This window comes from Acinonyx jubatus, chromosome E2 (genome assembly GCF_027475565.1).
Source record: "Acinonyx jubatus isolate Ajub_Pintada_27869175 chromosome E2, VMU_Ajub_asm_v1.0, whole genome shotgun sequence".
Classification (NCBI taxonomy): domain Eukaryota; kingdom Metazoa; phylum Chordata; class Mammalia; order Carnivora; family Felidae; genus Acinonyx; species Acinonyx jubatus.
The window spans coordinates 49,840,856-49,866,605 of record NC_069396.1 but is presented as its reverse complement, the minus strand read 5'-3'; the positions used below and the strand labels follow the sequence as shown (position 1 = coordinate 49,866,605).

The following is a 25,750-nucleotide window of genomic DNA, read 5'->3' as shown; positions in this document are numbered from 1 at the left end:
CTCCCTCTTTCTTTTAAAAAGAGAAAGAGAGAGAATCCCAAGTATTCTTAGAGCGTGAAGCCTGACCCGGGGCTGAATCCCACGACCATAATATCACGACTTGAGCCAAAATGAAGGGTTGGACGCTCAAATGACTGAGCCACCCAGGTGCCCCTTTCACTTCTGCTATTAGTAATTCGTGGGGTCCAATGATCGCACCAACCTTTTCAAGACCCAGATTGCAGCTTTTTTTTGGTTTTCTCTAGGGTCCTTCTGTTTTCTCCTTTATTACCGTCTGTTATTTCCCTTCTTTTACGTTCTGGAGGCTAATTTCCTCTTCTTTTCTACCTTTTTAAGGTGTGGGTTTACCTTGACAATAACAAGAGCCGGGGCACCTGGGTGGCTCAGTCGGTCAAGCGTCCGACTTCGGCTCAGGTCACGCATGATCTTGCGGTTCGTGAGTTTGAGCCCCGCGTCGGGCTCTGTGCTGACAGCTCGGAGCCTGGAGCCTGCTTTGGATCCTGTGTCTCCCTCACTCTCTGCCCCTCCCCTGCTCATTCTTTCTCTCTCTCTCAAAAATAAATAAAAATTAAAGTAAATTAAAACAAAGTAACAAGAGCCTTCACTTATTGAGTGCTTCCTGAGCTGGACACTATGGGAGGTAGTTTATGTCCCAGACCTTATCAGAGCCTCACAAGAATCTAAGGCCTCTGATGAGCCCATTTCACAGGGTGGAATACTGAGGCTCAGAGAGGTGAAGTCACTTGCTCAAGGCCACACAGGTCACCAATGTAATTCAAGCTCTGGTCTGTAGGGCCTCAGAGTGCTGACCACTTTCCTATGACCTGTCTCCACCCACCCTCGTCTCTGCTGTGGGGCCTGTGTTTGTTTCTCAACTTCCTCTTTTAAGGAGCTGCACTGTCTCTCTCTCTCTCTCAAAGAAAATAAACAAACATAGGGGCGCCTGGGTGGCGCAGTCGGTTAAGCACCCGACTTCAGCCAGGTCACGATCTCGCGGTCCGCGAGTTCGAGCCCCGCGTCGGGCTCTGGGCTGATGGCTCAGAGCCTGGAGCCTGTTTCCGATTCTGTGTCTCCCTCTCTCTCTGCCCCTCCCCCGTTCATGCTCTGTCTCTCTCTGTCCCAAAAATAAATAAACGTTGAAAAAAAAAAAAAAAAAAGAAAAGAAACAAACATTAAAAAAATTTTAAAGGAGCGCCTGGATGGCTCCGTTGGTTAAGCGTCTGACCTCAGCTCAGGTCATGATCTCACGGTCCAGGAGTTCGAGCCCCGCATCGGAGGCTCTGTGCTGACAGTTCAGAGACTGCTTCGGATTTTGTGTCTCCCTCGCTCTCAAAAAATAAAATAAAACAAAATAAATAAACATTAAAAAAACATTAAGGAGCTGCAGAGGCAGGGAAGCCTAGTTGGCCACCTTTGCCCGCGGGAAGATTTGGAAGGCGGAAATGGGATGGAAGTTGCCTTCATGTCCCATCTGCCTCCTCCGTCCACGGGCAAGGTCAGGGGATGAGGGTCTTTGCCTCCGGAGGGCCCCAGGGCCCGTTTTCCAGACTTCCGGGCATCGAGGGGCCCTTCCGGTAGAGAAGAAAGTTTCTGAGTCTCGGATTACCGTCACCACCATGTGACAGTGATTCAACAGTGCCAGGGGCTAAGCAGCCCCTGTGGCGGGTCAGACCTGCTGTGCTGTGGTGCGACCCCTGAGGGTCTAATCATCCCCTGCCTGCTCCGCTGGTCCTTTCCACAACTTTGTAAGTACCTAATTCCCCGTATGAAAACCCTTCCGGGTGCCTGGGTGGCTCAGTCGGTTGAGCGTCTGTCTGGCTCTTGATAACGGCTTGGGTCGTGATCTTGAGGTCACGGGATCGAGCCCCACATCAGGCTCTGTGCTGACCCTCCGAAGCCTCCTTGGGATTCCCTCTCTGTGTCCCTGCCCCTCCCCCACGCTCTGTCGCTCTCAAAATAAATAAATAAGTATTTAAAAAAAATTCTTCTGGGGCACCCGGGGGGCTCAGTTGGTTAAGCATCTGACTCTCGGTTTCAGGTCAGGTCATGATCTCACGGTTTCATGGGATCGAGCCCCGAGTCAGGCTCTGTGCTGGCAGTGCAGATCCTGCTTGGGATTCTCTCTCTTTCTCCCCCCCGCCACTCCCCCACTCACGCTCGGCGTCTCTCAAAATCAATAAATACGCTTAAAAAAGTAAATAAATAAAGTCCTTCCCACCTAAAGCAAGTACCTTGCTTCTTTCTGACACTGAATGCTAATTTATATACTAGCGGTCACGCACAAGCTCCGGCAGAGGGAGAGAGCGCTCCAATGTCTATGGAATGAATGAATGAATGAATGAAACCAGCAGTCCTGCATGGTGGTCGGGGGGAGCAGGCTGGGAAACAGCAGGGTCTGGAAAACGTACACCAGGCGGTCTCCGCCCCCAGCCCGGGCCACTCACCGGGGTGCTCGTGCTGTCCTTCCGCCGCTCTGGGATCTCTGCCTTGTTGGGGTTGTGGGCGCTGCTGACCATGGGGCTGGAGGGGGGCAGCCCCCGGCTCCCGCTGCCCGCTGCACTGCAGCTAGCCTTCCGGCCTGGCAGGCGCTCCTCCTTCAGCTCCGTCTCCCCCGTGCTGGTTGGGCTGCGCTTGGGGTGCAGCGGTGCGGGGGAGGGGCCACCTGGGGGAGGGAGGGGGCAGCTTAGGGCTCGCGTGCCCTGGAAAAGCCCGAACCTACTCTGGGTGACCCTCGGAACCCGAGAGTTCCCCACGCAGGCTACAAGCTCCCGCGCAGGCCATTCTGACAGTATCTGGCCGGGTGACGAATGCGTGCACTGATCGCCCCGCCCAACTCCACGTACATGATATGTGATCCTCACGCAGGTTTATTCACGGCAGCCTTGTTTTTCTTTTAAGGCCGAAAGACTGGCAACAGCCTGAGTGCTCGTCAATGGGGGAATGTCTAAGTCAAGTCAAGATTTTTTTTTTTTTTTGAAACATTTATTTATTTTTGAGAGAGAGAGATTGAGAAAGACCGTGCAAGCAGGGGAAGGGTGGGAGGAGGGGTGGATAAAAGATCTGACGCGGGCTCCGGACTCGAATTCACTAACGGTGAGATAAGACCTGAGCCGACCTCCGGCGCTCAACCGACTGAGTCACCCAGGTGCCCCAAGATATTTTTCTCTCCCCCCCCTTTTTTTTTTAACTTTATTTATTCTTGAGAGAGGGAGAGAGAGAGACAGAACGTGAGTGAGGGAGGGGCGGAGAGAGAGGGAGACACAGGATCCCAAGCAGGCTCCGGGCTCTGAGCTGTCGGCACAGGGCGCAACTGGGGCTCAAACCCAGGAACCTCGAGATCACGACCTGAGCGGAAGTCGCAGGCTCAACCAACTGAGCCACCCAGGCGCCCCAAGATATTTCTATACGATGTAATACTCTGCAGCTAGGAGGAAGCTGCTTGTGTACCAACAAAGAATGATCTTCACGATGGATCGTAGAGCAAAAAAGGCAACGCCTGAGGTCCACGGGGTCCTATCATTTGTACCCAAAAGGGGAAATGTGCAGATCTATTTCTATTTATCTCTATCTACATATTTATACATGAACATCTTCAGAGGCAATCGTTTGTCTTAAAAGGTGAGAATATTACCTTTATGGTGCGTGACTATGTTAGCATCGTATTTATACATCTTTATGGCTCTTTTCTTTTCCTGTCTCTCCTTTTCATATCTAGCTTATATATACAGTTGACCCTTGGACAACAGGCGTTTGAACGCCGCATGGGATTTTTTCGATAAAGACTATCCAGTACTGCAAATTTGTCTTTTCCTCACGATTTTCTTACGGACATTTTCTTTCCTCTAGCTTCCTTTACGGTAAGACTACAGTATCTAACCCAGACAACATACAAAGTTATGTGTTGACGGGCTATGTTATCAGCGAGGCATCTAGTCCACAGCAGGCTATGAGCAGTTACATTTTGAGGGAGTCAAAAGTTATGCGTGGATTTTCAACGTACAGGGGGTTGGTGCCCTGACCCCAGTATTGTTCAAGGATTAACTCTATTTATACGTGAATAAAATCTCCCCAAAAGAAGTCATATAAAACTGATTAACAGTGGCTGCCTCCACGGATAACCGGGAGACCGGTGTTTGATGAAAACTTTTTTACTGTCTACCCTCCTTGTACTATCAAATTTTGAAGGAAGTGACTGTATTCGTTTCAAAAACAAAACAAACAAATCTGGTCTCCCTTAGAACATCTTAGTAAGGAGATTACGGTTTTAGAACCAGCCGATTTGAATGTGTTCACGAACTTCAGACAATTGAAACGTCTGTGTGTTAATTTCTCAGGAACCTTAATGCTTGGAAGTCCCAGAAGCATAATAAGGTCTGTAAATGACGGACACAGGGCACCTGTCGACAACCCTCCGGGAACCCCGGGAACCCAGAAGATTTCCATGTGGGTGTTTTTTAAGGTTACCATGTTGTAACCATAGAATGCTGGAGTCTTGAGCTCCTTAGGGACTTTCTGGACCAATCCGGCTATTTATAGGTGGAAAAAGGGCCACGAACACATGGATGAAAACGTTAGCCTAAGTGAAAGAAGCCAGACACAAAAGGCCACATGTTGTAAACTTCTTCTTGTAAGAAATGTCCAGAATAGGGGAATCTGTAGAGACAGGGAATAGACTGGTGGTTCTCAGGGGCTAGGGGCGGTGGATGGGGGTTTGGGGGTTGATGGCTAGCTAGGGCTTGTGGAGTTTCTTTCTGGGGCGATGAATATGGGCTAAAATGGATTGTGGGGCTGGCCGCACAACTCTGTGAATACACTAACGCCACTGAATTGTCCACTTTGGGTGAATCGTATGGTATGTGAATTATATCTCAACAAAGCTGCTTAAAAAATAGTTGGGGGCAGGGCACCTGGATAGCTCAGTCGGTTACATGACGGACTTTAGCTCAGGTCATGATCTCCTGGTTTGTGAGTGTGAGCCCCGCATTGGGCTCTGTGATGACAGTTCGGAGCCTGGAGCCTGCGTCGGATTCTGTGTCTCCTTCTCTCTCTGCCCCTACCCCGTTCATGCTCTGTCTCTCTCAAAAATAAACAAACATTAAAAAAAATAATAAAAGAATCTTAAGAAAGATAGTTGGGAGGATTAACACTTGAGGAGGGTGTAGGTAAGAGAAACGTCCATGTCTAATGTGTGGTGGTGGTTGTGGGATCTATTTTCTGTGGGTGATGACTATCTTTCAGTTACAGAATGTGGGGTCCAAGTAGGTGTCCGCCCAGCCCCTTTCCACTAGGAAGGGCCTCCCATCCTTTCAGCGCGGAGGAGAGCCAGAGGGCAAGCTCTCGGCAGCCACTCTGTGCAATGTGTCCTCCTGTGTCCCCATCACAGTGGCTAAATTCCAAGTGGACCCTGACATGAGAACTCTGTGCCTGACAAGTGGACCAAAGGGATTCATGCTACCATTTGGGCTGGTCTCCAAAACAGAGATGGAAGGAATTGAGAAACTAGGAAAAAGATAAGGTGAGATAAGTGAGAGAAAAAGGCAAAACCAGAGGAACAGAGGGTGTCTACTCCAGCTGCTTTTCCAGTTTCTAATCCCTTCCTGATCCTGGCTGGGCATTCCCGCCTCCAAGTTCCCTGTACCATCCCTGCAATCTTTATGCAAAATTCCTCTCTCCTCTGCAGCTGGCTCCAGTGGGCTTCTGGTGCAGGTGACCCCGATGTAACGCAGGGACGGTGTGGGAGGGCGTGGGGCCATACTCACAGAAGTCGCTATGCCTGCGCTGGCGGTGGTAGGTGGACGAGGAGGTCCGCTGCCCTTTGCTGTGGCTGGTGCCTTTGCTGGAGCTCGCTCCATTGGTGGTGTCGCTGGGCGCCCGCACCCGTGCGAGGGCCAGCCCCGGGGTGCCCCGGTCCCCACCCTCCTGCAGGAGGATGACAGACAAAGAGCCTCAGCCTCTGCCCCCGCTCTGCCCCAGAAGTCCCTCCACCCCGGGCATCGCGCATCCCAAATGCCCCTGGCGCCTTCTGACCTCAGTCTTCCTGCCCAGCAGGAGGTAGGTGGCGGTCACTTCGTTGTACTTCTGGCTGGTCAAGGCCTCTTTGATTTCTTCCCGCGTGTAGCCCATACCCACCATCACCTCTGGGAGAGGGGGATGGAGAGGAGGTTCAATCTCCCCAGACCCTTCCCTTGGACTCGCTTCCGCCCCACACAGCAACGCCTGCTCTTTGGCCTGTTCAGTATCCATTCCCCCTTCTGCCGGCAGCACCCCGATTTCCTTGGAAGAACATTTCTTTCCCGCTTGGATCACCTGGCCCACTCCTGCCTGCGCCAAGCCCCCAAGAGCACGTGTAACACCCAGGCCTGACCCAACAGAGTAGTCCATCCCCATAGCCACACTGATTGGCTCACGGCAGGCGTACGACCCGGGTCTGGCCACTCAGAACGCTCTATACCCCAAACCACACAGATTGGTTCAGGATGGGCATATGGCCCAGTTCTGGCCAATCAGAGCACTCCATCCCCACGGCCTGGTTCAGGGGTAGCCAATGGGTACCAGCCTAGAGCTTCCGTTGGAACATTTAGGAAAGTGGCATCTTTCCTTGACGGGGTGCCCAGGCCCCTAGTATATGCTGTTGCCAGCTTGCTCCTGTGACGTGAGCCTCCGGGGACAGAAGCCACCACTAAGATTTCCAACGACTGTCTTTGAGCGCCTGGGTCCAGCTGTGCCTGAAGGTCGACATACCCTGGCGTTTTCAGTTATGTGAATGAGTAAGTTACCACTTGTAGGTTATACCAGATAAACGTGCTAATGCTCACAAATTCTGACCCATAAAAATACCAATTTCAAACGGCTCAGCCTATTATTATTATTGGTTGAAGCCAGAATGGCTTGGGTTTTCCATTAACATATAACCACAAAAGTCCTGACTAATGTAACCAGCTCTGACGGTGGCCTTGGTCTCCTCCACTGTATAACGGCCAGTGAGCGGACGGCTCCTAAGGGGCTCTTGCGGGGCTAATGCCTTCTGGGTCCAGAGTTCAAGGGTTCCAGGCTGGAGGATTTGAGACCAAAGGGTTGGTGGGTGAGGCACATGCCAACATAGGGGCTTTCCCCAAACGTACAGATTACCAACGACTTGTGCCCAAACATTTCTGGAAGTGAGCTGTGATTTCTTTTTGTGTCTTAAGAGTCAAAACCAAGTGCTTTATGTGGGTTCACTCACTTAATATTCACAACAGCCCTATGACGGGTTCTGTGGCTGTCCCATTTTACCGATGAAGAAATGGCAGCACAGAGAGGGGAAGCTGCCTGCCCAGGGTCACACAGCGAGCGAGTAGCAGCACGGGGATCAGAGCCCCGACTTCACTCTCCCTAATTGCCTTGCACTCATCAAAGGGGTATTGTAGGTGCTGGGAAGCTCCTCCCCCTGGCTTGGGGGGGGGGGGCGCGTGGCTCTGAGGAGCTGGGGCGCCCGCTCTCCCCGACCCTCACCGATTCGCTTGGTGTCCCCGAAGTCTTCCTCGGGCTCCGTGTATGGCTTCAACTCCTCACCCTCATAGCCAATGTTGATCCACTTGTCTTTCATGATTTGCTGCAGGAATCGCGGGCAGGATAGGGAAGGGGGAAGACAGACGTCAGACAAAACCGGGGAAAATACAGTTCCTCGTCTCCCAGGCAGGCCCTCAAGTAGGGCTACATGCCCTGCCCCCCCCACCCCCTCCAAGACCTAACACCCCAGAATCGAGGGCTTCCTGAGAGCCAGCGCCTCCTCACCACACCCCCAGCACCCCCCCCCCCCCACCATCGGAGCCTCCCGATGTCACCTCCCTCCTCTGCATCATCTGGGTCCCCGGCACCCTGTAATCAGCCTAGGAGCTCATTAGCTAATTACTGGCATGGCGGGGAGTGGGCGAAGCTGGGGGTGGCGTCGAGACGGGCCCGGGAGCCTTTTCTCGGGCTGCCCGGCTCCCCCCACCTTCCAGCAGCGATCTCAGGCAGATGGGCACAGGAGACGAAAGTGAGGGCAAGAAGGCTGTAGTGAGGGGGGGCCGGGACTGGGGCTTACCTCGAGAGTACAGCGTTTAGCTGGGTTCAGCACCAAAAATCTCCGCAGGATGCTCTCACAGTCTGTTGACATGTAGAAAGGGACCCGGTACTTCCCTCTGAGGACTCGCTCCCGCAGCTCCTAGGGGGACGGGTTTACTGGGGGAGGGATCCACCCGGCCTCCCTGACCCATCTCTCTCTCTCTCTCTCTCTCACACACACACACGCACACACACACACACACACACACACACACACACACTCCTTCTCCCAATCTCCTGACAGAAGCGGCAGGTGGTAGAACCCCCCACCCCTGTCTCCTGACCACAGCTGCCCATCTGTAAAATGGGAACCCCGTACCAGGTGTAGGCATTTTCAAAAAAAAAAAAAAGCATTTTCATTCAGAGGAAATCCCACCGAGAAAAGCGAATTCTACGAGCCAGGAAGAGGGGAGTCAGCATCCGGGCCTCAGTCTCCTCGTCTGGGGACCCAGGGCTCACAGCACCCATAACGCTACATAAGTAAAATGCACAGCACACGTCTGGCCCAGGGTAAGTGCGACTTAACTGTTAGGTTTATGAAGAGGGCGGGGATCCTGCCCCTCGGCTCCCCCCTTCCCTGGGCATGCCTGTCTTTCCAAAGAACTGTGAGACGCTGGCAGTCTCAAAGCATGAGAGCCCATTTACAGGCAGACCTTTTTCTCTTTTTTGAGGGCCTTTTTTGAGGGACCTTGCCAAGACAGAGAAAAGAAACTCCAAGCCGCATGGCAGGCCAGGGACAGCCCCTTCCATCCTGAAGAAGAACTGGGGGAGACAGGAAACGGAGGGGGGACCGGTGTTGGGTAGGGGGGTGGGGGGGCGGAATCTCTGGGTGGAGCTCTGGGCTGGGAGCTCCCCTCCTGGGTGTCCTCCTGAAAGGGCTGGGAGCCTCCTGGGTCTCCAGATCACTACAGCCCGGAGGGTTGTGAATATTTAATACTAACGAGTATCGCTTTCCGAGCAGGGCACTTACCCCGCGCAGGCCATGTTCCGAGTGCTTTACGCAAGTTACCTCTGTGCTCCCAACGATGCTGTGAAGCAGGGCTATGCTGCCCGTTTTTCAGACCAGGAAACTGAGGCTTAGAGGGGTTAAGTCACTGGTGCTAGGAGTGTGCAGCCGGGAAATGGCAGGGCCAGGGATCCAAGCCAGGCAGTCTGGCTCCGGAGCCCATGCTACGTGACCACCGCACCACGCTGCCACTGTCACGTGGTAATGAGGAGTCGCCAAGGGGCCATCGCCACCACCAGCGTGGCTCCCAAGTGTAACACCCTGGCCAGATGCCAGGCCCTGGTGGAGGGCTTTAGACACCCAGGCTGGCCGTCAGCGGATACTCTCAATGTCCCCATCTTACAGACGGGGAAACTGAGGTTCTGAAAGGGAGTATGTCCCAGGTCGCTTAGCAAGGAAATGACAGAGTGGGGACCTGTCCCTAGCTGCATGTCTCCTTTGCCCAGAAAGGCTGAGGGTGGGAAACCAGGACAGCAGGAGGTGACAAGGGCCTGGGGCAGGTGGGATGTGGCCTAGCCTTCTAAAAAAGTCTCTTGGCTTGATGCCCGGGGCTCAGAGAGATTACTCTGTGATGGTGAGCACTTCGCACGTCTGATCTTAGCAAGCCCTCGAGTCACTGCTACATAGCTGGTTACCTTATGGACACCGAACAGAGGGGAGACTGAAGCTCAGAGGGGTCAGCGCCTCAGCTGAGGCCTCTGTGAAGAAGGGGCTCCTTCCTCCTCATCACTCAGGTCCCTGCTCTGGTGGCCTGTCCCCAGTAGTGGCTTCCTGACCTCTGAACGCTCCTTGCGGGCCACCTCGAGCAGGACCGAGCATCCCGGCTGTGGAATTCCTGCCCCAAAATGCACCCCTGGGACCCCATCGCGAGGAGACGCGGGTCACCCCAAACCGAGGGGGGCCCTGTGGCACAAGTGGCCTGATGGCCACAAAGCCATGCCACGCGGGACAGAATTGCTGCTCCACATGACAGGAGATGAAAGATACAGGTCAGCTGCAGACGACTCGGGAGCCCGAGTGCCGGTGCAGGAGAAAAACAGCTACGAGGACATTCTCAGGACGACTGGGGACATCAGAGGATGGTCGTGGGTTGCAGGCCAGGACTGCACCCTGGCTGGATTTTCCCGAGTGTGACTGTAGACAGGAAAACGTCCAGTCTCAGGAGATACCTGCTGTGTGTCCCCCGCAGGGACAGAGGCGCATCGTGTCTGCGGCCGACCCCCAAACGTTCCATCAGTAATGGCAGAGGCAACGGCGTGTGCCCGTACAGACTGATGGCAAACGTGGCCGGAGCATGTCCTGAAAGGTCCTGCGTGTTCTCTGTCCCAGTCCTGCGACTTCTCCATAGACTGGCCACGTTTCAGAATAAAAAGGTCAAAGAACGGAGGGCACCTGGGTGGCTCGGGGGTTAAGCGTCTGACTCCCGATTTCGGCTCAGGTCATGATCTCACGGTTCGTGAGTTCGAGTCCCACATCAGGCCAGGGCAGGGCCCGCTTTAGATCCTCTGTCCCTCTCTCTCTCCCCCTCCCCTGTTCACACACTCTCTCTCAAAACATTAAAAAAAAAAAACCCAAAAGGGCAGAGAAGAAAACCTCACACCATTCTGCCACTCACCACATATTTCCCACCCCTCCATGCACCCCCTCCTCCCCCCAGCACTGGTCAGCATTTGACATTGACATAATATTATGCATTTTGCTTATTTATTTTGTTTTTGGCTCCGCTCCGCTCCCTCCCCCGGGGGCAGGGATTTTTCTGTTTGCGGTACCCTATACAAAGGTTTCGAGTACATTCACCGAGTGGTGTGGCCATCACCAGTCAGTTAAGCCTGTTCTCCAACTCCCCCAGCCTGAGGTACCCACTCATCTGCTCCCACCTCTAGGGATCTGCCCGTTCTGGACACTTCATAGAAATGGAATCATATGATGGGTGGCCTTTGTGATTGGCTTTTCCCACTTTGGTTGTCTTCTCAAGGGTCACCCATGGTCCAGCACGTATGAAGGCAGAGATTTTTTGTCTCTTTTCTTCATATGGTATCTGTAAAACCTAAAACAACCTGACCACCCCCCCCCCCCCCCGCAATGGTGGGCAATGAATATTTACTGAGTGAATGAGGGAGTGAGCTGAGATTTGAACTCAAGCCTGCCGGCTGCAAAGCCCATGCCCTGAACCCCAGCACAGCACGGTCCGCTGGGGCTGGCCACACGACCCACGGTGGGGACCCAGGTCCTGCCTGGACCCGCCCCCCCCCCCCCCCCAACTTTCTTGCCGTGTGACCTCAGGCCAGCCCCGCCCCTCTGGCCCTCTCCAGAGGAGGTGTGGGGGGAGGGGCTGGGGGCCTACCGGAGAGACCCTCCCCAGGAGATTAAGACCTCCACGCCAGCCCCGCCCAGCACCTTGAGGTTGTGCCCATCGAAGGGCAGGGAGCCGCTGACGAGGGTGTACAGGATGACACCGAGGCTCCAGATGTCCACCTCTGGCCCGTCGTACTTCTTGCCCTGGAACAGCTCCGGGGCGGCATACGGGGGGCTCCCACAGAATGTGTCCAGCTTGGAGCCCAGGGTAAACTCATTGCTGAAGCCAAAGTCGGCGATCTTGATGTTGGCCTCGGCATCCAGCAAGAGGTTCTCGGCCTGGGAGAGGGTAGAAGGTGGACGTGTGTGGCAGATGGCAGACGGGAGCACAGGCTCTGAGCCGGCCCGCCTGGACAGCCTGTGGTCTGGTCCCCTGCTCCCCATGTGACCTGGGGCAGTGGCTTTGCCTGGGCCTCAGTTTCCTCATCCGCAGAAGGGGGATAATCACAGCTTCTGTCTCAGCAGGCTGTTTGAGGATTCAGTGAATCCTAAATGCTGTATGGCATTATCCTATGGGGTCTGCAGAGCTGGGGGTCCTCAGGCAACCTCCTGCCCCTTTCTGGGCCTTAGTTTACCCAGCAGGAAAAAAAAAAAAAGCAAACAAACATGAGGACTGACTGCTCAAGACCCATGAAAAATGAAAAAAAAAATCAAGGTTCTGTCTACTTTTGGCGGTACGTGTTCGTATAACGAGGAATACATTCACGAATGAGGAAGCAGAGGCTTAGGGAGGACGCAAGTCATGCCCACAGCAAGAAAGTGGCAGAACCGGTGTCCCCATGGCCTGGGCGTTGGAAGGAGGCTCCAGCTCCCTGCCTCTTGCGGCTTTGGGGGCACACAGATCCACCCTTCAAAGTGTCGTCCATGTGCGGCCCCTCCCAACCACGGCCCTTCCCCAGTCAGGCCGCCAGCACCTCTGGCTTCCTCATGGTCTCCCTACCTCCTAACCCTCGGGGTTACCCACCCTCCCCCACCTCCAACCCCACAGGGGGGAGCGAACCCCCAAAGACACACACTTCAGAGGGATCGTCCCCAAACCTCAATGTAATGGCCTCTCGATCTCACTCAGGGGTGATACTTCTGGTCCCAGGATTTGAGGCTCCACAATCCAGCCGCAACCCCACAGGTGGGCTGGTCCCTTATGTTGGTTCCCCACTGGGTGCACCAACCAGATCCCCGAAATCCCTTTCAGCCACTTCCAGGACCCTCCACCAGGGGGCGTGCCTCCTCCGGGTGATGGGACTCTCCAGCACCCGCACAGGGCAAACAAACCCCCCAGCCTCTAAGGGGCTTTCTCAGAGGGCGGGTACCCACAGAGAGAACGTCTAGAAACTTCCACAGCAACGTGACAGTTGATTTTTTATGTCTTTTGAATGTAATCATAGTTGTTTTTTTTTTTTTAAATTGGGTCTTGTATTTTGGACTTTTTTTTTTTTTTCACCTTTATTGTATGTACTTCACAAGCGTATCCATCACAATGGACTGGGAGTTGAAAATATTAAAACAAACCTGGTCCTTCACTACAGATACCTCGAGAAGACCTTCCTTAAAGCACAGCGCCTAGCACACAGTAGGTGGCTCAAGAAACGATAGTCAAGACAACTCGATTGATTGAGCAGGACAAACGTTTCTCTCTCTCCGGTCTAGGACAAGAAGCCCTGACTCAGTGTGACTCTCTCAGGGTGGGGGGCTCTCTCGGGGTGGGGGGCAGGGCTCGAGGGGCTGCCCCTGCTCACCTCCACCAGGCGGCCGGGGTCCAGGCTGGCTGAGTCCCTTCCCCGCCCGGGGGCTGCCTCAGGGGCTCCCTCTCAAAGGTCCTCCTCAACTTCTGAGAGGCCTGTGATTCTGAGACCTGGAGGCCCTGTGACTCTGGGGCTCTATGAACCTCGGTTCTCGAAGATTCCTGAATGTTCTAAAGTCTGAGAGATGCCAAGGCTCCAGAGGCTCTGAGGGTGGCGAACCCTTTTATCGCAGCCTGTGTCCTTGTTCGGCACACACGGAACCCGTGCGGGGCGCCCCAGGACATTTTGTCTCTTTCCCTTTGTTCTCTCTTCCTGTCCCCGCCGCCCTACCTGCTCCCCTATCTGCTGGCCCTTCCTCTGCCGAAACAGCTTGGGAAAAAGTCAAGGAGCCCTGGATGCTGAGGGAGGAGCACGGGAGAAGAGGGGGGAATGCGGAGGCTACTGGAGAACCCCAGGGCGACTGAAGGCAGGACTGGGGACAAATACGTGTGCGTGTGGGGGGGGGGTCTGTGGGCCGAGATGGGGAGCTTGCGCGGGGGTGGGGGGCTCACCTTCAGGTCCCTGTGTACAATGTTTTTCTGGTGACAGTAGTGCACAGCCGACACGATCTGGAGGGGAGAGCAGGGAGGGTCAGTCCCTCGAGACCCCGAACCCCGCAGCCTCTCTCAGACCCCTACTCACAAACGAGACCCAGGACCCCAGGCCTCCCCGAGGCACAGGCCAAGATGCTGGGGCCTCACGCTCCGATTCGGTCACAGCAGGGAATGCCCCTGGGACCCACGGCTGCAGGCCTGCACTCAGACCCCCCAGACGGCCTCAGACACCCAGACACCCTCCCGGCAGGGGCGTCAGAACCGGGACACCACGGCCAGTCCCCTCCCGGCTTTCCAGAAACACACATAAGAATGCTGCGTACCTGCAGAGAAACACTCGGCCCCAGCACACTCAGCACAGTCCCGGACCAACACTGCCCGCGCTCCACCCTTCACCCCTGTTGGCCAGACACCCCCTCAGCGTGTCCTTTTACCCACACACCCGCAAGCCTGCCATCAGGCTATCCTCACACCTGGGCATTTGCATGCTCGTGGGCACCCAGCGGGCCACCCTCACTCCCACCCAGGCTGAAGCCCCCCGGGGCCAGCGGTCAGCCCAGACCCGTGCCGAGCGCCCCGTCCCTCCTCCCCGGGGACCGAGGCACTGCTTCCAGCCCGGCCGGCAGCTGTGACCCCCCCCCCCGCCCCCCCACCTGTCGGAACTTGGCTCGAGCTTCCTTCTCCTTCATGCGGCCGTGTGACACGAGGTAGTCAAACACTTCTCCTGCAGGGCAGAGGCCAAAGTGGGGTCAGCGAGGGGCGTGCGGGGCGCGGTGGGCAGGGCGGGGAGGGAGGCCTCACCGGCACTTGCGTATTCCATCACCAAGTACAGAGTTTTCTCCGTCTCGATCACCTCGAAGAGCTTCACTGCAATGACCGGGGAGGGAGGGGGTTATTCGGGAAGAGACGCACTCCCCCCAACTCCACCCACATTTCTAACTATGCGTGTGCTAACCAGAACCCCCTCACTCACGAACACTCAATGGCTCCCTACTGATGGCAACATTTTCCAAACTCCTCAGCCCTACTTCACCACCTTTCCTACTTGCTCGCAAGAAAGCGGGCTCTGTGAGGCCAAGGTGTGTGTCTGTCTTCTTCACTGCCTATGCTTGATGTCCCCAGCCCCTGGCATAATGCAGCCACTCAATAAACACTTCCGAGTGAACAAACAAATGGATGAATAAATGCTGTGGCCCCATCCAGGCCAGGCCAAATCCTGCTTCTCTAGGTAAAGACCCCCCTCCCCCCTCTGCCTAACGATGACAACGACAGCGGCTGCTACCGATAATCAGACCAGCTCCCACAGCGCAGCTTTGAAGGAAGGGTTTCGAAGGCTCGATCTTATCCAATCCTCACAATGACCTTGAAGTAGGTCCCTTATCAGCCCCACTCCAGAGGAGGAAACTGAGGCTCAGGGAGGTGAAATGACTTGCCCAAGGTCACCCAGCCATCGAGCAGCAGTACTGCCAAGAGCAAACAGGTCTTTCTAACTGTTAGAACTGCCGGTTCTTCTGTCCCCTGACTCTCTCCTCTGCCAAGTGCCCCAGCTCATAGCCTCCGAGCCCATCCTCTTCCCCTCCTCACCGATGTTGGGGTGGTTTAGGCCCTTCATGATGCGGACTTCCCGGAACAGCTGCACACGGCCAAAACAGGAGAAAGAGAAAGATCACGGTGGGTGGTTTCAAAGACTGTCTTCCCGACCTGTCCCCACCCTGCTCCCTCTCCCTGGGCCTCACTTTCTGCAGGCTGCTGGGGTTCAGCTGGGTTTTGTCGATGATCTTGATGGCGACCTGGAGGTGGAAGGAAGGGGGAAAAGATCAAAGTGCTGAGGGCTCTTGAGCTGGGAAAGGCTACCCCAGCTCAGATCACGCAAGGGCTTTTCTGTTTTTTATTTTATTTTATTTTATTTTATTTTATTTTATTTATTTATTTTTCAACATTTATTTATTTTTGGGACAGAGAGAGACAGAGCATGAACGGGGGAGGGGCAGAGAGAGAGGGAGACACAGAATCGGAAACAGGCTCCAGGCTCTGAGCCATCAGCCCAGAGCCCGACGCGGGGCTCGAACTCACGGACCGCGAGATCGTGACCTGGCTGAAGTCAGACGCTTAACCGACTGCGCCACCCAGGCGCCCCTGTTTTTTTTTTTAAAGTAACATCTACACCCAACGTGGGGCTTGAACTCACGACCCCAAGATCAAGAGCCTCACGCTCCTCCGACTGAGCCAGCCAGGCGCCCCTAAGTTTTTTGTTTTTGGCTTTTCTTAATTTTTTAAAAAAAAATTTTTAACGTTTATTTATTTTTGAGAGACAGACCATGAGCGGGGGAGGGGCAGAGAGAGAGGGAGACACAGAATTCGAAGCAGGCTCCGGGCTCTGAGCTGCCAGCACAGAGCCCAACGTGGGGCTCAAACCCACAAACCGTGAGATCCATGACCTGAGCTGAAGTCAGACGCTTAACGGACTAAGCCACCCAGGCGCCCCTTTCATTTCTTTTTTTTTAAGTAGGCTCCACGCCCAACGTGGGATTTGAACTTAAGACCCTGAAGTCAAGAGTCGCATGCTCTCCTAACTGAGCCAGGCAAGCGCCCCAGCACCCCTTGTTCTAAAAGAGCTTTGAGGCAGTCACCATGGAGGAAGAATCAGAAAGTTATTAAACTCTCCTTATATTTATCTTGCAGTGTGGTTGATATTGAATTTGAATTCAATATTATTTTGAATTGCACTTTGGGGCAGAGCACCGTAAGTTTTTCAGTAGCGAGGGGCCAAACTCAGCTCTAGGTCTCTTGTTTCCCTGAAGGGTTTTGGGGCCTGGTCACCTCCAGATATCCTGGATTACAGAACCCTTCCCCCGGGAGATCCTGTTTCCTTAGAAGCCGGTCCTCGGAGAAGCCCCCGGAATCACGTTCAAGATCCACACAAGGGGAACAACACGTTCTCCGTGCGGGAGAGGGTCCGTTAGCTTTCCTCACATCCTCAAAAACGGGTTTTTAATTTTGTCACGCACTTTTTATGCCAGTATCGAGAGGATCATATGGTCTCTCTCCTCAAGTCTGTGAATGTGGCGAAATACATGAATAAATTGTCAATTTGAAAAGAACTGTGTATTCCTGGGACGAACCGAGCTTTGTCATCACACAGCCTTCTTTAATGGATGTGCCCGCGTCTATCTGCTCCGATTTTGTTTAAGGTTTTTGTATCGATGTTTGCGTGTAAGGCCGGCCCATCATGGTGTTCAGAGCCGGTTCTGACATTTTGGTCACTGTCCAGCTAGCACTTAAAATCAGCTGGGCAGTGGCATTTCTTTCCTTGGTCTCTGGAAGTATTGGCATAAAATTGGAATGTTTGGTAGAATGTGCCCATAAAACCATTGGGGCCTGGTATCTTTTGCGTGTCTGGAGTAGATGGTGTGGGGGCAGGAAGAGAGTTCATCCGAGGCAGGAGAAATCGCTCCAGCCATGTTCTCTAAAATGGAGGTACAGAAGAGTCATACTCTCCTCCCAAGAGTGAGTGAGAGGCTTCATATCCAGATTACAAGGTCTGCGTGGGCCCTTCTGCAATAATGTTGCCATACTCCCAACACATGCCCACTCTTGGAGGGGAGGTGGGCAGACTCAGACTGTGCCTAACTGAGAATTTAAGGGGCACCTGGGTGGCTCGGTCAGTTAAGCACCCGACTTCGGCTCAGGTCATGATCTCACGGTCCGTGGGTTCGAGTCCTGCTTCGGGCCCTGTGCTGACAGCTCGGAGCCTGGAGCCTGCTTCGGATGCTGTGTCTCCCTCTCTCTGCCCTTCCTCCACTCATGCTCTCTCTCTCTCTCTCTCTCTCTCGAAAATAAACATTAAAAAAAGAGAGAGAGAGAGAGAGAATTCAAGTTCTCACGAAGATTGCCGCGAGGTTCGGTGGAACCAAAGTCTACCAGTGAAACAGGGATGCTGTCCAGGTCTAGCCAAAGAAGCCATGAGAATTCTTAGAGATACGACACAGGGTTCTCTGCCTGCCATCTGAGAGCTCCCAACAATTCCAGGGATGATGACCAATATTTAACGAGTGCCACTCATTAATGCGTCATCATCCCTGTTTCAAGTTGGGAAAACTGAGGCCCAGAGCTGGACAATGTTTACTCCGGAGCTGACAGTCTTCATCACCTCACACTCCCACACCTTTTTTTTTTTTTTAAAGTAAACTCTAGGCCCAACGTGGGGCTTGAACTCAGCACCGGAGATCAAGAGTCACATGTTCTGCCAGACTGAGCTGGCCAGGCGCCCCGCCCACATCATTTTTACTAAACAGCATTTACTGTGGGCTAAGTCCTGGGCTAATAAGGACCTCAGGTACATTTAATTCCCACGGTAGCCCAGTTCTACTTGGATTGTTCTAGAAAAATCTGAGATGTCCTGACCTGCCCTGGAGAGAGTCCAGGGATGTACCTGAGGTCACAAAGCAGAGCGAGGGCCAAGTCTGACCTCGCCCCACCTCCCACAATGCACGCGGGTGCTGCAGGGTTGGGCCCTGAGCCCCACCCATCCCCCCACTCACCTCTCGGCCAGTGAGGATGTGCCGGGCCAGCTTGACTTTGGCGAAGTTGCCCTTCCCGATGGTCCTCAGCAGGCGGTAGTTGCCCACGTGGGGCTGCTCCTCGGGACAGGAGGCGATAGAGTTCCGGCAGCGGGCACCCAGGGAGCGGCTGGACCAGGATGGTCCCTTGTCCGAGGAGCGGCCACTGCCCAAGGTGCCATGCTGGACAGCGGAGACAGAGTGTGAGCAGTGGGGCAGCGCCTGCCCGATCCCACAGTCAATGGCACCTGTGGGCCGGGGTGGTCGATGCCAGCCTTGGCCACCGGCCCCTTCGTGGTCCTTCTCAAACCCAGGCCCAAGAGAAGCACAATGCCTTTGGGTCCCCCCGCCCCCACCGCCTCTACAAACAGACGCCTCCAAGAACATAAACGCCCCCCAACTCTGCAGCAGCCGGGGGTCCCCGACATCAGGCCTCCTCCTCACCCCTCCCTGCGGCCTACCCCCAACTTCCTTTTCTAGTTGCTGAGACCACATAGTATTTTCTTCGAAATGCTGCGGCCCTCAACCCCAGTCCGGGTCCTCAATCTGGCGGCCACACCGGGCCCCAGGTCTCTCTCACTGCTCTTGACGTCCCAGGTCACCCATCACCTCCCTGTCAGGCCCCGCAGCTCTGCTCTGAAGCCCATGAACAACATTTTATTCCCAGTTTACTGGCCCTAACATTTTCTTCCGCTCCCTATTTGCCCCAAATCCAACTTCAAACACTGTGACCAACAGTCCTTCATTCTGCCCTGACGGGCTAGCCCTGCACGGTCACCTTCCTTCCGTGGAAAACATTGTTGCTTCCCCCCCAACCCCAACCGTCGCTCCCCCCACCCCCCACCGCCCTGGGAACCTCTGTGGCTCCATCCACGCCCTGACCGGCGGTCTCCCACGCCAGCCCTCCCATCTGGCCCCAATGTTCTGTTCCTGCTGTCCTGTCCTCCTGGGCCTCTCCCCCGCAGGTCACTGCCTGCTCCGGGCTGCCCTGTCCTGATTGTCAGCCCCAGGGACTGTGCCTCCCTTTCAGCGCTGGGGCCCAGGGTGCAGGCGACGGAGGCAGCCAGAGGCCCGAGCCAAGGCGGCTCTGCTCAGACCCTGTGCTGCCCCCGTGCCCTTCCCAGGGCGGGGGTGGGAAGCAGGTGGACAAAGGGAGCTGAGGAAGAGAGAAGGCCAAGGACGAGGGCTTGCTGCAGGGAATCCGCGTGGCTACTTAACTAAGTGATGATGACCGCGATTTAATGAGCCCTGGCCGTTAATGTGTCCTCATCCCCGTTTTTAAGGCAGGGAAACTGAGGCCCAGAGCTGGAAAACGTTTACCCCAGAGCTGATGGCCTTCACCGTCGCCCAGCGCACGGACTCACACTCCCACATCATTTTTATTAAGCAGCTTTTATACGGGCCACGGCCTGGACCAGGAGGCACCTCGTCTGCATTCAATTCCCACGCTAGCCCGGTGACCGCAGGACCTACATCCTCATATTCCAGACAAGAAACTGAGGCTTGGGGAGAGAGGTGCCTTGTCAAGGTCACTCGATTCACCCACAAGAGGCAGGGAAGACAATGGTCCCCACAAGGGGCTGAAAGACGACCACCACTGCTGCAGCCCCAGCCACACACCGGCCGGCCAGCCGCTGTGTCCTCACCTGGGCCTCCCCTGTGCGACCAGTCACGATCCACATTCTCCAGACAGGGACCCCAAGGCTGAGGCAGGGTAAGTCCCTTGGCCAAGGTCACAGGGCACCGAAGCAGAGTGGCGGGGATTCGATCCCAGACCTGCTGGCTCCTGAGTGCCCAGCTCTTTCCTACCTCCTGCCCCAGTCGGCTCACAACCCCAGGTCTCCTCCCAGGGGAGGGAGGGTGGGAAGGGAGGTGGAGATCCTGGCTGATGAGGCCCCTGATCCCCACGGAGATAAGGGCTTGGAGAAGAAGAATCCCCATTAGGTGGCACCAGGGGAGCCAACTGGGGGTGGGCTGGCACCCCACTGAAGGCAGCATGCTGGAGGGACCCCTGCAAGGGGCAGCTGGGGCAGTAGGTGACAAAGCCCCCAGGGGCCGGGGGCGGGAGCTAAAATTGGCCGGCACCACCAGCTGGCCCGGCTCCCTCCCTCCCGCCCCGCTGGCGCCCCAACACCGGGCCTGTTGCTAGGGAACCTCCAGAGAGGCTGGGCGGTGGGGGGGCCTGGGACTTGGGGTGGGGGAGCGTGACCCCACATGGCTGTCGTCGTGGTAACTCGGGAGCAGGGGAGGAGCCTGCGACCTCCGATTCCAGAGGGAGAGGTGAGCCCCAGCCAGGGCTGACCAGCAGGACTTACAGACTAGTTGGGAGGAGAGGAGACAAGAGGACAGAAGGGGATTAGCCCTCTTCAAATGCCCACCGTGCACAAATCTGGATGAAAAAAGAGGAGGAAGCGTTCGGATGAGCCCCATTTTACAGATGAGGAGACCGAGGCTCACAGAAGTGAGGTCACTTGCCTGAGATCACACAGCGAGGGAGGGACAGAAACTAGATTTGAACCCATGCTTATCAGAACAATCAAAGTAACAATAACAGCACAGCTACAAGCGTGGTTTGCTCCCAGCATCTCTCCGCTCCTTAAAACATCCCTAACAGGGAGGTGCTATCATCAACCCTACTTAGAGATAAACCAAGGTCCTGAGCAGGGAGGGGATCTGTAAGCGCACGCGACAACTGATGACAGCCCCAGGTTGGGACTCCACGGCCCGTCTGACTCACGTCCATAGTCACCATAGCAGTGAACATGTGTAGAGAGCGTCCTATGTGCCGGGCTTCACCCATGGCATCTCGAATAATCCTCTGAGGGACTTGAGCATCCCCATTTTTCAGAACAGAAAACTGAGGCTCGGAGAAGACGACCCGGTAGTTTGAGGGCACAGTGTAAACCAGCTGGCAGAGAGTGCCAGCATTTGAACCCAGGCCTGTGGGCTCCCTGGCACTTCCTGAGTGACTTGGGGGCGGGGGGGAAGGGTGGGTATCTCATCGGAGACTCCAAATCAGAGTCCGACCTATTGTATGTGGGCTGCGGCACCACGGTGTTGAGGGGATCTCTGTGAGGGAGGGTTTGGCAAGAGGAAGGGGCAGAGACAGATCTCTCTGGTGGAGATCTGGAGTGAGGGTGGCTGGGCGGCTGGCAGGCAGGGGTGTGTGTGTGTGCACGCACGCAGGGACCTGGCAGAGGTCTAAGGGAAAAGGGACAAAGACCCCAGCTGGGAATAAGTCTGGCATTGGTTGGTGGCAGAGGCTCTTTAGAAAGGCTGAGAGTAATCAGAAACTAGGGAGATGGGGAGGGGGGTCTCCCAGGATTGTTCTGGGCTGTGGTATAGGGACAGGGGGCTTGGGAAGGGTTAAAGCCATGGGGAAGTGGCACTCAGGGGCCAAGGAAACTCCTAGAAGTTAAAGAAGCGGGGTTTCTAGGAGCAGTCTTCAGAAGCGGAGAAAGGTCTCGGGGCATGCAAGTCCCAGAGGACAAGAAGAAAGCCCGAGCCTTGGAGGGGGTCAAAAGGGCCTAGAAACTTAGGGAGGAGGTTTCCAACAGACAGACCTCCAAGAGAAGAGCTAAGGTCTTAACAGCTGAGGTCTTACAGCTAAGACCAGACCAGACGCTTTAAGTCCAGGAGTCTTCTGGAAGAAGGATCTGGGGCCAAGCCTTGTGGGCTTGGGGGGGCCTCCAAAGTTGAGGAGGGGGCTTCCCTGGGAGGCCAGACACCCCCACCCCCCACCCCAGACACACACACACAAGGAAGAGGGAGGCCTTGGGGCAGAAGAGATGGGGGGACCTGGAGATCAGTGGAAGGAGTGGTGTCCTGTGAGGAAGCTCCTGGCCTCGGAGGGGGTCAAGGGGGTCCTGGGGGTTTGGGGAGGGGGCTTGCCGGGAGCTGAGGAGTTGATACAGGCAGGATGAGGCCTGGAGTCAGACTAACCCAGGGCCTAGAAATAGTCAGACTAGGCTAGGGGCCTGGAAGTTGGAGGCCAAGGCTGCCCGGGAGAAGACACCAGAGAGGGTCCAGGGGAGGGGGGTGCTGGGGGAGAGCCGGGGTACTGGGAATCCAGGGACAGGGCTGCTTGGAAGATAGGGACCAGGCCTGGGAGTGGAGAGACCATGAACAAGCTAGAAAGGGCCCTGGGCCCAGGAAAGGTGGAAACCGGCTTCCTGTGAGGGGGTGCCCACAGAATCCGGGAGGATCCAGAGGGGCGGAGGGCTGAGAATGAGAGAAGGGGGGTTCCTGGGGAGCCCGGCACCCACATCCAGATGGGGAAGGCCGGAGCCAGAGGCGGGACTGGGCCGGGCCTTCCTGGGAGAGGGCCAGGGCCGGGCCTTGGGGTCAGGAGCCTTGCAAATCCTGGAGGGGGCGAGTTGTCTGGATGCAGGCAGCCAGGAGGGGAAGGGGCTTAAGAACACGCGGAGAAGGGAGGGGCTCCTGGAAGGCAGGGGAGGGGGCTTCCTGGAGGGGAGAGACCCGAGCGGAAGCGGTCTGCAGAGGGACAAGAGAGGGGTCCCGGGAGAGGGGCGCCCGCAGGGGTCGGGCTGGGCTGGAGTGGGGGAGGGTCGAGAGGCCTGGAAGTCCGGGCCGGGGTCGGGAGGTGGCACGCTGGGCCGAGCCGGGGGAACGAAGGTAGGGGCTCGCGCGGCGCGGGGCACACCAGGACGAGGGGCTCGGCGGCTGAACCCGACCGGCGCTCCCCAAGGGGCCGGGCCCCACTCACCGTGTCCGAGTTCCGATCGTTGCCCGGGGCCAGCGCCGTCCGCGAAGACATTTTCTCCGGGTCCCGGGGGACTGGGCGGCCGGGTGGGGGGGGGCGGGGGTCCCGGGGTCCCCTCTCTTCCCCTCCCCCCCCGCCGGCCTGGGGACGCGAGCTCAAAAGCTGGGTGCCGTGGACACCCGGGTTCGCGCCGCGGGAGAGGGGGCAGGGCGGGGAAGGGAAGGGGACGCCGAGGGTCCTAGTGGCCCCGCGCAGTGGCGGCCCGGGGCGCCATGGGGGCGGCGGGCAGACGGGCGGGCGGGGGCCGGGGAGGGGGCGCGGAGCCGGCCCGGGCGGCGGCGGAGGGAGGCGGTGGAGGGGCCGGGGAGGAAGGGACGTCAGGGGGAGGGGCGGGCAGGGCGGGGCCGCGGAGACCCCGCCCTCTGCCGCCGGCCCTTAAAGGCGCAGGCCCGGGCTAGCCGGGGGCTCCGGGGGCGGAGGCAGGTCTGGGCGCGTCTGTAGGGAGCGTGTTCTCACAGGAGAGCGGAGACTCACCGGAAGAGAAGGGGAGAGAAACGCCTAGGCAGAGCGCCAGAGACGCAGAGAAAGATAGAGAGATGCAGAGATAGAGAGACAAAGAGACACAAGGCTAGAGAGACAGAAGTAGGGAGACACGCAGACATACAAAGAGATGTAAAGGGAGCCAAAAGACCCGAGCGACTAAATAAATAGATAGATAGATAGATAAATAAATAAATAAATAAATAAAGGAGGGAGAAACATAGGGAAAGAGAGACACACAGAGACAGAGAGAACAGAGACACAGAGAGCGACAAAGACTGAGAGACCCCCACACGGGGACGGAGGGAGAGGCAAAAGGAGACAAAGAGATAACACACAGAGACGCAGAGACCTGTGAAGAGAGCGGAGATAAAAAGACAAGACAGACCGAGGCAGAGAAGCCCCGAGAGACACGAACCAGACAGACGGCGGCGCTGTCCGCATTCTCCCTCCCAGCCCACCCTCTGCTCAGTCGAGGGGCCCAGGAAGTTCTTGGGAACAGAGCTGAGGGCGCTGGGGGCGTAGTGTGCTAGGCAGAGCCGCTGCCCAGGGCTGACCACGATCTCTAGCAATGCCGCCCTCCCACCTCCCAGAAAACTCCAGAGCCCAGGCTTGTGGCTGCGGGCCCCTCTCCTGTGCACCCCAGCTGGGGTCTGAGGATTTCTCCGTATAGCTCTGTGACTCAAGGCAGGCATTGGCCCCTCCTTGGCCTCAGTTCCCCAATCTACAAAGCGAGAGCAAGGATCTACATGTTGCCTTCCTGGCAGGGCTGAAGCAGGTGCCAGAGAGCCCTGTGTAGGTATGCACCTGCCGGGTGCAGCTGCTGTCGGGAGGGGCAAGCTGAAACCAGAGGAGGGCAAGGGCTTCCCTGAGGTTCTGCAGTGGGGGCCACCCATCCCCTCTAGACTAGGGTGGTCTGAAAGAAAGAGGGGCATTGCACGGTCCTGCCCCCCCCCCCAAATCCCACAACCCTTGGATCGGGTCCATGCCCTGCCCCTGTCTGACCATCTTCTTGAGCCTCAGTTTGCCTTTCTAAAAGATGGGTGTGATGCTCACACCAGTGTGTTGGGAGTCAGCTCGAGCGAGCTGCCTGTTAAAGGCTCAGGAATTTTGGAACCGGTTAAGAGAGCCATTATAAAAAATTAAAGTATGCAAACACGTAATTAAATAAATTACACTTAAAACAAAGGTAACAAATGCGCATCACAACCTAATTATTTTACTACGTTTTGCTATCATCTGTGATCCTGTGGTGATTTACATCTATTGTGCCTTCATAGTGAAACAACTGTCTAATGAGCTTCTGTGCATCTCTTCCCCCCAAAATGCTTTCACTGACATCACTGTGGCTTCACATCACTGAGTCCAAGCTTGGCAACTTGAATGAGCCCCGGCGGGACAATTGACACCATGGAAGATGGCAAACGCCGCAAATCGAGGCTCCCCACCCCCCCAACCCCCAGAGAGCAGGTTGTCAAACATTCATCAGCGTATCACCGGTTGATACTATCAGCTACGTAAACTCACAGAAGCTTCCTCTGTGCCTGGCTCTGAGCACTTTCTTCTTTCTGCCACCTTGTGAGTTTGGACCGTCATTCTCAGCCCCACGTACACATGCTGAAAGGTTACGTGGCTGGTGAGAGGCAGGCTTGAGGTTTGAACCCAAGTGCTTCCAAACTCTGGAACTTGGGCTCTTAAGCACTATGGGCTTCCTGTCCCGGGACCATAATAGTAGCAACCTCAGTCTGCGGTAAGAGACTATGTATGTAACGACTACATATGTAAATGCTTCACAGGGGAACATATTAGAACTTCGTAAGCGGGTGACATTACCATTGTTACTCAGCAGATGGGGCCCAAGGAGTCTCAGGAATGGTGGGGTGCAGAGAGGGAGGAGTTCAGGATGGTGTTCCAGAAGTTTTGAGATCCCAAGGGCTCTGCAGGGTGAGGGGTGGGGTCTCGGGGATGGGTTGGGGGAGCTGAGTCACTCCTTCCTAGGCTTAGCGCGGAGAGCCACAGTTCTCCAATGCACCACGCGGGGGCAGCAGATCACCTCCCTACACGCACCTGCCCGCCACACCTCAGGCCTCACCCTGGCTCCGCCCCCCTCACCCCAGTACTGTCCCCACCCCATTTCCCAAATGAGG

General features: G+C 55.9%; 1 protein-coding gene across 2 annotated transcripts in view; it reads right to left on the bottom strand.

The window, feature by feature from the left end:
* Positions 1 to 23,410, bottom strand: part of MARK4 (microtubule affinity regulating kinase 4) — a 30,738-nt gene extending 7,328 nt beyond the window's left edge. Inside the window, exons 1-13 of one of the 2 annotated variants that reach the window (XM_027037784.2) lie at positions 23,067 to 23,410; positions 18,323 to 18,523; positions 15,518 to 15,571; positions 15,366 to 15,414; positions 14,583 to 14,648; positions 14,435 to 14,505; positions 13,740 to 13,796; positions 11,489 to 11,725; positions 8,066 to 8,185; positions 7,492 to 7,591; positions 6,028 to 6,137; positions 5,760 to 5,919; positions 2,445 to 2,662 (exon numbers count right to left, since the gene is read on the bottom strand). In XM_027037784.2, the coding sequence (XP_026893585.1) occupies positions 2,445 to 2,662; positions 5,760 to 5,919; positions 6,028 to 6,137; positions 7,492 to 7,591; positions 8,066 to 8,185; positions 11,489 to 11,725; positions 13,740 to 13,796; positions 14,435 to 14,505; positions 14,583 to 14,648; positions 15,366 to 15,414; positions 15,518 to 15,571; positions 18,323 to 18,523; positions 23,067 to 23,117 (1,494 nt within the window). In that variant the 5' untranslated portion in view covers positions 23,118 to 23,410. The remainder of the gene's footprint in view (positions 1 to 2,444; positions 2,663 to 5,759; positions 5,920 to 6,027; positions 6,138 to 7,491; positions 7,592 to 8,065; positions 8,186 to 11,488; positions 11,726 to 13,739; positions 13,797 to 14,434; positions 14,506 to 14,582; positions 14,649 to 15,365; positions 15,415 to 15,517; positions 15,572 to 18,322; positions 18,524 to 23,066) is intronic. The other variant, XM_027037783.2, reaches the window with a different exon arrangement.
* Between the last annotated feature and the right edge of the window lie 2,340 nt (positions 23,411 to 25,750).